This window comes from Bombina bombina, chromosome 3 (genome assembly GCF_027579735.1).
Source record: "Bombina bombina isolate aBomBom1 chromosome 3, aBomBom1.pri, whole genome shotgun sequence".
Taxonomy (NCBI): domain Eukaryota; kingdom Metazoa; phylum Chordata; class Amphibia; order Anura; family Bombinatoridae; genus Bombina; species Bombina bombina.
Genome location: NC_069501.1, coordinates 844,642,241 through 844,654,723, shown reverse-complemented (window position 1 = coordinate 844,654,723; position 12,483 = coordinate 844,642,241). Strand labels below are relative to the sequence as shown.

At 41.4% G+C, this 12,483-nt stretch overlaps 1 protein-coding gene across 1 annotated transcript in view; it reads left to right on the top strand.

Annotated features, from left to right (window-relative positions):
• The window catches only part of TPP2 (tripeptidyl peptidase 2), a 217,732-nt gene that overhangs the window by 30,434 nt on the left and 174,815 nt on the right, over positions 1–12,483 (top strand). Inside the window, exons 12-13 of the mRNA XM_053705476.1 lie at positions 178–293; positions 11,221–11,389. Coding sequence (XP_053561451.1) covers positions 178–293; positions 11,221–11,389 — 285 coding nt within the window. The remainder of the gene's footprint in view (positions 1–177; positions 294–11,220; positions 11,390–12,483) is intronic.

Sequence of the window (12,483 nt, the reverse complement as noted above, 5' to 3'; positions counted from 1 at the left end):
GAACAAATGTATAATGTGGATCATTTATGTGTGCTATGTATATATCATATCATCTTCAGGAAGTAAATTTATTTCCGATTAACATATCCAAGTCTCACATTTTTGCTTTTATTAATAGATGTTATTTTTCTTAAGTTTTTATACTTCAAAATTTATAAAACATTTGTGTTATTTTAGGACTCAAAGCTAATGGCATCCCATACACTGTACATTCAGTGAGAAGAGCATTGGAGCATACGGCATTTAAGGCTGAAAACATAGAAGTATTTGCCCAAGGACACGGTATTATTCAGGTAATTTAAGTCACTTATCAAGTGTTTTAGCTGCAATTCAGTTTTTATAATAGGTCACTAAAGTCATCATTTGACTGTACCTCTGAATTTCATTTTCCTGGATTTGTTTTGTTAAAAACCAATAAAAAGAATTTAAAAAAAAAATTAAAAAAAAATCATCATTTATATGTTATTAAAGGGACAGTCATCTATCTTTTCAAACAATAAAAAAAAAGTAAATGCCTTTACTATCCATTCCCCAGCTTTGCATAATATACTTTATAACTTCTAATTCTCTAAGCCCCTTCAGGCTTTCTCTTATCTCATTGCATTTTATTAGCTTCTCATAGCCAGACAGTGCTAGTTCATATGTGCCATATAGATAACATTGTGCTCACTTCCGTGGAGTTATGCATCAACCAGCACTAATTGGCTAAAATGCAAGTTTGTAAAAATCACTGAGATAGGAGGCTTGCTGCAGAGGCCTAGATAAAAGCAGAACTAGGGAATGGGTAATAAAGGGATTATCTATCTTTTTAAACAATAACACATTTGAAGTAGACTGTCACTTTAAGTAATAAGCATATAAAGTACATGTTTGAAAAATCTTTATAGAAAAAAAACAATATAACTGCAGATTTCATCTCACTATATACTTTAAACACTTTTTTTATTTTTGCTTCTGGATTTTGTTAAGGAGACGAACAAATGCAAACCTGCTATTTTGCATAGTGAGAAAACTACTTTTCCTTCTTAATATGAGGAGAGTCCACGGCATCATTCCTTACTGTTGGGAAATACTGAACCTGGCCACCAGGAGGAGGCAAAGACACCCCAGCCAAAGGCTTAAATAATCCCTTTACTTCCCTCATACCCCAGTCATTCTTTGCCTTTCATCACAGGAGGTTGGCAGAGAAGTGTCAGGAGATTGAGTCGTTACTTATGAAGGGTAACTACCCTTCGAAATGGGACTGGAGTTTAAAGTAGTCCTGTCAGCCTCTCAGTGAGAGCATTGACGTATGTTAGAGTCTGAAGGTGCAGGGAGAGTCTGCAAACCCATCCAGACTTGTATTAACAGATCCTAAGCAATCAGTGTTGACGAGTTTCACTGTCTGCTTCCATCGCTCAAGTCCATGTCAGGAGTGACGCTACAAGACTGTCAAACTTGAGAGGCTGTGTTTCTGTTCCACTGCATAGATTCTGGTAAGATCGTTTAATTTTTTATACACATATGATAAAGCAAGAAGACAGGGTCACAGTGTGGCTCCTTTTATCTGTATGGAATCAAGGGTTAATATCTCCGGAGGGGGATTATTGGGGGAATTGATCACATCATTTTATTTTATTATGATTATGCTGAGGCATGTATGAGAGAGGCTAAGGCAGATGTTGGAACGTACAGGTTTTTACTTTCGTTTTTGGAAACTGCGCAGCCTGAAAGGCTTGGCACTTTTTTCACTATTATGGCAGGGGAGGTCCTGCATTGCGCACCACATGAACGGGTGTGGTCATACTGATTTCCTCTTTCCTGACCGTGCGGTGTACCGGAGAAGAAGTGGTTTCTCTGTTTGGCCTGAGTCATAGGAGGTAGTGAGTGCCCCAGCCATTGGGGGTATAAAGGTGCCGTTTTATCTTATTATTCAATAGTCTGCTTTATAAAACAACTAGATAAACTAATTGTAAAGGAGGATACAATTAAGTATATAGAGATAAGCTCCACAATAGTGAAATGGAGATTCACTCTGCAAAAATGTAAAGTAGTATCAATTGGAGATTTAAATAGTTAAAAAGTTCCAACACATTCATACATTATGATCTTTATTGAGTAAACTAGGAACAAACCATACACACAATAGCAAAGGCTGAGATATATTAAAAACACTTAAATTCGGTTGTGAGAAAATATTGATGTACTATAATGAGCATCAGCAATAATAATACAGCCAGCAGTTTGAAATTAACTAAGGTAAACTAAGCCCTTACAATCCGAGGGCTGTATTACATTTAACAAATATGGCTAAGACTGAAGGCTGATAATGTAATTAGCAATAGCGTCGGACCCCTGACGCGCGTTTCACAAAGACCCCCTCTGAGGAAGCGTTCTTTGTGAAACGCGCGTCAGGGGTCCGACAGGAGTAGCTTTGTCTCTCCTTGTTGTCCTTTTAATTTGCTTACTCAGGTTAAATACCAGATATGATGCTATATTGCTAATTACGTTATCAGCCTTCAGTCTTAGCCATATTTGTTAAATGTAATACAGCCCTCGGATTGTAAGGGCTTAGTTTACCTTAGCTAATTTCAGACTGCTGGCTGTTTATTAGTATTGCTGATGCTCATTATAGTACATCAATATTTTCTCACAACCGAGTTTAAGTGTTTTTAATATATTTCAGCCTTTGCTATTGTGTGTATGGTTTGTTCCTAGTTTATCAATAAAGATCATAATGTATGAATGTGTTGGAACTTTTTAACTATTTAAATCTCCAATTGATACTACTTTACATTTTTGCAGAGTGAATCTCCATTTCACTATTGTGGAGCTTATCTCTATATACTTAATTGTATCCTCCTTTACAATTAGTTTATCTAGTTGTTTTGTCCTACTGCTATTAAGACTCCACAACAGGTGTTGTTGTTAAAACTTATTATAATAATTTTGTACCTATGATACCAGTATATCTGTATTACAACCACACCTGACATTACACAACTCTGTAACCCCCAAACTCTATCAGTTCTAAAATCTGCTTTATAAGTGTAAGCTATGGAGGATTCTGATGCGTTAGAGGGTACTCCCTCTTTACCTAAGTCTAATACCTATCTATATTGTGAGGAGGCCGCAGTATACCTGCCTGCTCAATTATGTTCCACATGCCTTGATAAAGTAATCATGTCAAAGAAAGTTAATATGTTTGATACCACTAAGCCATCCACCCCTGAGGAGTCTCTGTCCCGTGAGGTGCGCACCCTACAATCATCGCCGAATACACATGCAGCTTCTCGTAGCACTTCTAATCCTCGATCTGGAGGGGCCCTTTTACCGCCAGACTTTACTGAGCAGTTACAAACGGCCATGTCTGCGGCCTTTAGTGCTTTACCTCACCCTGCTGTGCGCAAGCGAAAGGTCAAATATTTTGATGCTTCCCAGGGGTCATCTACTAGCTTATTGGATTATCCGAATATGACACCTCTGATACTTCAGAGGGTGCTCTTTCTGGGTTGGAATCTGCTGCCTCAAAGCCTCCAGCTGCGGAGGAACCAGACTTTAGATTTAGGATTGAACATTTTATGCTTTCTGCTAAAGGAAGTTTTGGTTATTTTAGAGGTTCCAGAGCCTAAATTGCCTGAGGAACCTTTGATCCCTAAAATAGATAAGGTCTACGAGGACAGGGTTTTTCCACAGACTTTCCCGGTTCCCGTAAAGATGGCGAACATTTATTAAGAATGAATGGGAAAGAATTGGTTCTTAATTTTCCCGTTCTTCCTTTAAAAAATTCCAGACTCTCAATTTGAGTTGTGGGTTCCAAGGTGGATGGCACTCTCTCCACACTTGCTAAACGCACTTCTATCCCACTTGAGGATAGTTCATCGTTTAAAGAGCCAATAGATAAGAAAATAGAAACTATGTTAAGAAAGATGTTTCAACATACAGGATATTTGTTTCAACCGTCAGCGGCTGTTGCTGCGGTTGCTGCTGCGACTACCTACTGGTGCGACTCCTTATCTGAGTTGATCGAGGTGGAGGGTCCCCTCGACGTGATCCAAGAAGGAATTAAGGCCTTAAGGGTGGCTAATTCTTTTATTTGTGATGCAAATTATTCACCTGAATGCCAAAGCTTCCGGTTTTTCTGTTAAAGCCCGTAGGGCACTCTGGCTGAAGTCTTGGTCTGCGGACATGGCTTTGAAGTCAAGACTTCGTTCCCTCCCATTTAAGGGAAAGATTATATTTGGTCCAGGCCTGGACTCAATTATCTCCATGGTTACTGGAGGCAAAGGTGCCTTTTTACCGCAGGATAAGAAGAACAAGGCTAAGGGACAAGGTCCTAATTTTCATTCTGATAAATCCCAACGTCAGCAGCCCTCCGCAAATCCTGAGCAATCCAAGGGGACATGGAAGCTGGCTCAGTCCTGGAATAAATCCAAGCAGAACAAAAAGCTCGCAGATTCAAAGTTGGCATGAAGGGGCGTCCCCCGATCCAGCTCTGGATCTTGTAGGGGGCAGACTGTCGCTCTTTTCGGAAGCTTGGTTTGGGGACGTGCAAGACCTGTGGGTCCTGGAGGTCCTCGCTCAGGGATACAGGATAGGTTTCAAGTCTCATCCACCCAGGGGCAGATTCCTCTTGTCAAACCTGTCTTCAAGGCCAGAAAAGAGAGGCCTTTCTAGGGTGTATGATAGATCTCTCCCCGGGAGTCATTGTCCCAGTACCTCTTGCAGAAATAGGTCTGGGATACTACTCAAACCTTTTTGTGGTTCCAAAGAAGGAGGAAATTTTACGCCCGATTCTGGACCTAAAGTGCTTAAACAAATTCCTATCTGTCCCCTCGTTCAAGATGGAGACAATGAGGTCCATTCTTCCCTTAGTTCAGGAAGGACAGTTCATGACCATGATAGATCTGAAGGATGCCTACCTTCACGTTCCAATACACAAGGAACACTTCAAGTTCTTAAGGTTTGGGTTCGTGGACCAGCACTTCCAGTTTATTGCACTTCTGTTAGCTACTGCTTTAAGAGTTTTTGCGAAGGTTCTAGGGGCTCTGCTTGCAGTGGCCAGAGCCAGAGGTATAGCAGTAGCGCCATACTTGGACGATATTCTGGTTCAAGCACCATCTTGTCGTCTGGCAGAAGACCATTCGAAATCTGTTTCTTCTTCAATCTCATGGATGGAAGATAAACTTAGAAAAGAGTTCTCTTATACCCAGTACCAGGGTGGAATTCCTGGGTACTATAATAGACTCCATATCCTTGAGGATTTTCCTTACAGACCAGAGACGTTACAAACTAACTTCTGCTTTTCTTACCCTCCAGACCTCCTTAAGGCCCTCTGTGGCTCGGTGTATGGAAGTGATTGGTCTCATGGTGTCCAGCATGGACATCATTCCCTTTGCCAGTTTCCATCTCAGACTACTACAGCTGTGCATGCGGAGACTGTGAAACGGCGATCATTCTGATCTGTCTCAACAGATTTCTCTGGACAACCAGTCGAGAGAATCGCTCTTCTGTTGGCTTTGTCCAGATCACCTGTCCCAAGGGACATCCTTCTTGAGACCATCCTGGAAGATTGTGACTACGGACGCAAGTCTCTCAGGATGGGGAGCTGTTTGGGGTGCCAAGAAGGCACAGGGTCTATGTACTCGAGAGGAATCCCTCCTCCCGATCAACATTTTGGAACTTCGAGCGACCTTCAATGCTCTGAAGGCTTGGCCTCTTCTGGGTTCGTCCCAGTGGCTTACATCAACCATCAGGAGGGAACGAGGAGCTCCCTAGCAATAAGGGAAGTATCTCGGATTCTGGAGTGGGCGGAGACCCACAACTGCTTGCTGTCGGCGATCCACATTCCAGGTGTGGACAACTGGGAAGCAGATTTCCTTAGCAGACAATCTTTTCATCCGGGGAATGGTCTCTCCATCCCGAGGTGTTTGCAGAGATTTGCGACAGATGGGGGACGCCGGAGATAGATCTCATGGCGTCCCGGCTCAATTCCAAGCTACCCAGATATGGGTTGCGGTCCAGGGATCCTCAGGCGGAGGTAATAGATGCTGAAAAACAAAGAAAGGAGAGCGCCACCGGACTCAAGTGAAGAAGTTTATTTTAACAAATCAAAACAAAAAGGTTTAAAACCATAAAATAGTAGGTATCTTGCGTACCAAATTCACAAGGTTAATAAATAGGCACATAAAACACAGTTGTCTTTGAAGATTCAATAGATTACCGCTCCCCAGGATGCCTTCCGATACAGCCAGGTAACGTACTATATTCACAGCTGATTACTCTGCAAAGCGTGTATGCGGCTCGTCAGTTGTTTGGTCTCTGGGAAAAGCCGGTTCCGGTCAAAGCCGGAAGTCTGTCTCTTAGGTTGCCGATACAGTGTATCATTGGTGGAGAAGTCCTCGACGGCCGTTTCATTCCCTAATGAGGGAACTTTTTCAAGAGGTTGGGCAACCTCGGCTGTATCGGAAGGCGTCCTGGGGAGCGGTAATCTATTGAATCTTCAAAGACAACTGTGTTTTATGTGCCTATTAACCTTGTGAATTTGGTACGCAAGATACCTACTATTTTATGGTTTTAAACCATTTTGTTTTGATTTGTTAAAATAAACTTCACTTGAGTCCGGTTGCGCTCTCCTTTCTTTGTTTTTCAGCTTCTCTTCCCTCCAGGGATTATTTGTGATACACCCTCAGAAGAGCAGCACACACCATTTTTTTTTGGTGAGGACGAATAACTCATTTTTTGCATTTATTTTACCTATTGCATTTGTGGGACTCTATATATTATAACATTTTATGTCTTATACAGGGAGTGCAGAATTATTAGGCAAATGAGTATTTTGACCACATCATCCTCTTTATGCATGTTGTCCTACTCCAAGCTGTATAGGCTCGAAAGCCTACTACCAATTAAGCATATTAGGTGATGTGCATCTCTGTAATGAGAAGGGGTGTGGTCTAATGACATCAACACCCTATATCAGGTGTGCATAATTATTAGGCAACTTCCTTTCCTTTGGCAAAATGGGTCAAAAGAAGGACTTGACAGGCTCAGAAAAGTCAAAAATAGTGAGATATCTTGCAGAGGGATGCAGCACTCTTAAAATTGCAAAGCTTCTGAAGCGTGATCATCGAACAATCAAGCGTTTCATTCAAAATAGTCAACAGGGTCGCAAGAAGCGTGTGGAAAAACCAAGGCGCAAAATAACTGCCCATGAACTGAGAAAAGTCAAGCGTGCAGCTGCCAAGATGCCACTTGCCACCAGTTTGGCCATATTTCAGAGCTGCAACATCACTGGAGTGCCCAAAAGCACAAGGTGTGCAATACTCAGAGACATGGCCAAGGTAAGAAAGGCTGAAAGACGACCACCACTGAACAAGACACACAAGCTGAAACGTCAAGACTGGGCCAAGAAATATCTCAAGACTGATTTTTCTAAGGTTTTATGGACTGATGAAATGAGAGTGAGTCTTGATGGGCCAGATGGATGGGCCCGTGGCTGGATTGGTAAAGGGCAGAGAGCTCCAGTCCGATGCCAGCAAGGTGGAGGTGGAGTACTGGTTTGGGCTGGTATCATCAAAGATGAGCTTGTGGGGACTTTTCGGGTTGAGGATGGAGTCAAGCTCAACTCCCAGTCCTACTGCCAGTTTCTGGAAGACACCTTCTTCCAGCAGTGGTACAGGAAGAAGTCTGCATCCTTCAAGAAAAACATGATTTTCATGCAGGACAATGCTCCATCACATGCGTCCAAGTACTCCACAGCGTGGCTGGCAAGAAAGGGTATAAAAGAAGAAAATCTAATGACATGGCCTCCTTGTTCACCTGATCTGAACCCAATTGAGAACCTGTGGTCCATCATCAAATGTGAGATTTACAAGGAGGGAAAACAGTACACCTCTCTGAACAGTGTCTGGGAGGCTGTGGTTGCTGCTGCACGCAATGTTGATGGTGAACAGATCAAAACACTGACAGAATCCATGGATGGCAGGCTTTTGAGTGTCCTTGCAAAGAAAGGTGGCTATATTGGTCACTGATTTGTTTTTGTTTTGTTTTTGAATGTCAGAAATGTATATTTGTGAATGTTGAGATGTTATATTGGTTTCACTGGTAAAAATAAACAATTGAAATGGGTGTATATTTGTTTTTTGTTAAGTTGCCTAATAATTATGCACAGTAATAGTCACCTGCACACACAGATATCCCCCTAAAATAGCTAAAACTAAAAACAAACTAAAAACTACTTCCAAAACTATTCAGCTTTGATATTAATGAGTTTTTTGGGTTCATTGAGAACATGGTTGTTGTTCAATAATAAAATTAATCCTCAAAAATACAACTTGCCTAATAATTCTGCACTCCCTGTAGTGTGTAATATCTAATGTTCAACTTTCATTGTGAATTGTGCAGACAATATTTGCAACCATTGTTTACTGCATTTATAAATTAGGATTTTATTTATTCTTTTTAAAAATTTGAGCATAGTTCATTTGGATTTTATATGCATACTTCATAATTTTTTTAATATACTGTGAATTAACACTTTTAATATCCTCTCCTTATCAGTAGCGCTGAAACTTTGTTTTTGGAGGTAATAGATGCATTAGCAGTACCTTGGCGGTTCAATCCAATATACATTTTTCCACCGTTAACACTTCTCCCTCGTTTAGTGGCCCGCATCAAGCAGGAGCAAGATTCAGTGATACCGATTGCTCCGTCGTGGCCGCGAAGGATGTGGTTTGCGGATCTGGTGGGGATGTCCTCATCTCCTCCATGGAAGTTACCTTGTTGCAGGGATCTGCTGGAACAGGGTCCTTTTGTTCATCAAAATCTAGATTCTCTGAGGCTGACTGCGTGGGGATTGAACGCTTAGTCTTAGCAAAGAGAGGTTTCTCTGAGAGGGTGATTGATACTCTCATTCAGTAAGCCTGTTACTCGTCACATCTATCATAAGGTGTGGAGAGCTTACTTATTCTGGTGTGAAGAGCGTGGTTTAGCCTGGCATAAGGTTAAGACTACCAGGATACTTTCCTTTCTCCAGGAAGGTCTGGAGAAGGGCCTTTCTGCTAGTTCCCTCAGGGGTCAGATTTTTTCTCTTTCTGTTTTGTTGCACAAGAGACTCGCTGAGCTCCCTGATGTGCAATCTTTCATTAAGGCTCTGATTAGGATCAGACCTGTGTTGATCTAATGCCCCTCCTTGGAGTTTGAATCTTGTTCTTAACTTTTTGCAACGGGCTCCGTGTGAGCCTATGCATTCGGTTGACATCAAATTGTTGTCCTGGAAGGTTCTTTTTCTATTGGCTATTGGGTCGGCACGCAGAGTTTCTGAAATAACTGCCTTGCAATGTGAGTCTCCTTATCTGGTGTTCCACACTGATAAGGCTGTCCTACGTACCCGCTTGGGTTTTCTCCCTAAGGTGGTGTCTGATCATAACATCAATCAGGAGATTGTGGTTCCTTCCTTATGTCCTAATCCTCCTCCTTCGAAGAAACGTTTACTTCATAATCCGGATGTGGTTCGAGCTTTGAAGTTTTATCTTTAAGCTACTAAGGATTTTAGGCAAACTTCTTCTTTGTTTGTCATCTACTCTGGGAAGTGTAAGGGTCTGAAGCAGCTTTTGGGAGAAAGACTTACAAGCTGTGGTGCCCTCAGATTAGGGTCTTCCTCTCTTGTTTTACCCCTCCCGTTATCATTAAGTGTCCCCTAGAGCTTGGGTATAGTTTTCCCAACACAAAGGAATGATGACGTGGACTCTCCTCATATTAAGAAGGAAAACATAAATTATGCTTACCTGATAATTTCATTTCCATCTGTATGGAGAGTCCACGGCCCCCGCACGTATGCTCCGATGGGCGGACCAAAATTAGTTTTTCGCTTCCGGCACCATTTATACCCTGATATTTCTCCTACGGTTCCTTGTTCCCTTGGCACAGCGGTTCCCAACCTGGGGTACGTGTACCCCTGGGGGTACTTGGCAGTCCGGTTGGGGTACGCAAAAATATTGTTGGTAATGGCGGAAGATGCGGGGGGAGGGTCGGGGGGGCACTCTCAATGGGTCATCAACTAATGAGCATCGTGGAACTGTGGAAGGAAGGGGCATTTAGCCGGAAAGTGACAAATGAAGTCCTGGCCCTGCACCTGAAATATGTGGACCGGGTGTGGATGACTCCGGTCCACATATTAATGATCACCCTGTGTCACCAGACAGCTTAGCCTCCTGCTCCACCCACCTCTGTCCCATGCACACAATTTTGACTGCAAGTGCTCAAATAGAAGTGGCACTGCAGCAGCATAGCTACGTGGACATGTGTGATAGAGCCGTTGAGATTGCGAGTGACACAGGCGAGGCAGGTCTGCATCCCCAAATAAGTTATAGTCAGTGCCGGTAAGTAAAGTACTGCTTCTAGTGCTTGCTTGATTCAGACTGCTTCACTTCCAACTAAAAACGTTCATAGTGTCTGGGTGGTTAATATCGATCTGATCTCACAAATTTAAATATTTATTTTTATGATCATTACTCCCCCACAGGGCCTTGTTTAGGAGCAACCAGGCAGCTGCCAGGGGCACCAGCCACACAGCAGTACTCCTGAGAATAAGATCTGAGCTTTAATCCTGTTGATACACGTACAGTCGTATGCAATTCAGGTATAGCTTACCTCCCCTATAAAAAAGTGCTTCCTTTATTTTGAGGGATGAGTGGGGGTAATGAAGAGAGGGGGTACTCATAAATGAAAAGCCTAATCAAGGGGTACAGGAGAGAAAAAAGGTTGGGAACCGCTGCCTTGGCAGAATGACTGGGATATGAGTGAAGTAGGTGGAGTATTTAAGCCTTTGGCTGGGGTGTCTTTGCCTCCTCCTGGTGGCCAGGTTCAGTATTTCCCGACAGTAAGGAATGATGCCGTAAACTCTCCTCATACAGAAGGAAATGAAATTATCAGGTAAGTATAATTTGTTTTTGCTGAATTAAATGGACAGATAAAAAAAAATGTATCTGAAACTTGAGATTTGAGCAATATAAATATTTGCATTGGAGACGTTATCTACATCAAATCTGAATTTCCAGACTAGTCTGTAATGTCTGCTGCAAAACATGTTTGGATTAACATAACTATTCCAATGTACAAGGTCACTAAATATTGAACAACCTGATCTGTTTAGCATGTTTTGCTATTTTGCATAGTACAATGAAATTTGCTACTTTTGTTATATATTATCAGCTAATTGTGTTCATTTGTCATTAATAGGTTGACAAAGCATATGACTACCTCATACAGGACTCCACATTAAACAGCAAAATAGGTTTTACGGTTACTATTGGAAATGGACGTGGTATCTATCTCAGGGATCCAGTTCAGACTGCTGCTCCTTCAGACCATGGAGTGGGTATTGAGCCAGTATTTCCTGAAAATACAGGTGAGGAAGCAGATATGGCACCTCATCCTTATTCTTATTTAAAGTAAGTGGTGTCAAACCAGAGGTTTTACCCAAATCTAAAGGACAATATTCTTGAGAAATATTCATATTTACTCTGACTGAATCACCCGCATGATTGTTCTATAACTTCAGTACAATGCATAAAGTTATATACTCATGATGTAAGCTGACCCTATTGTGCATTGTGCTCCAGTCTGCCAGACTATTTAGTGCTGTAAAATAATTCCAGAACTAAGTATCTGAAAAAGATTTCAAACCATATAATGACCTTAGCTTTACCAGCCATGCATTGTTTTCCAACTTCCTACTTATATTCATCATATTAGTAATGATTGTGTTGTAAAACTAGAAAATAAAACCGCTTATACTTTCTTCGTAGTAGCAGACCCCATTTTTTCAATTTATTCTGTGGCAGCAGAAAACTATTTTTTGTTAGAGAAACACAGATCTAATAAATTAGTTAACTATTTTAGCCCATAACTATACGTGGGCAGATACATATTTGGAAATTATGCCTGTTAATGAAAATTCAGGTTTGCCCCTTAAAGTGCCAGTAAACCTAAAAAATAATGTTATATAATTCTGCACATAGTGCAGAATTATATAACATTATATGAGTGCTAGCTTTATAGAACATAATATATCCGGTGAACTTTTATAAAAAATAGAGACCCGCCCTCTGCGCTCTTCTGAGCGGGTCTGGTTTTCCCTCAGAGCGCATCTGGCCAGCTGTCTAGTAACAGCCCGGCCCAACTGCGCCGTTACACTGAATGTAGCTCGCTCCAGCTTTTTATTTTTTTATTATAAAAGTTCACCGGATATATTATGTTCTATAAAGCTAGCACTTGTATAATGTTATATAATTCTGCACTATGTGCAGAATTATATAACATTATTTTTTAGGTTTACTGGCCCTTTAACTTTAAGGGACACTGAACACAAATTTTTCTTTTGTGATTCAGATAGAGCATGGAATTTTAAGCAGCTTTCTAATTTACTCCAATTATCAAATTTTCTTCATTCTCTTGGTATCTTTATTTGAAATGTAAGTTTAGATGCCGGCCCATTTTTGG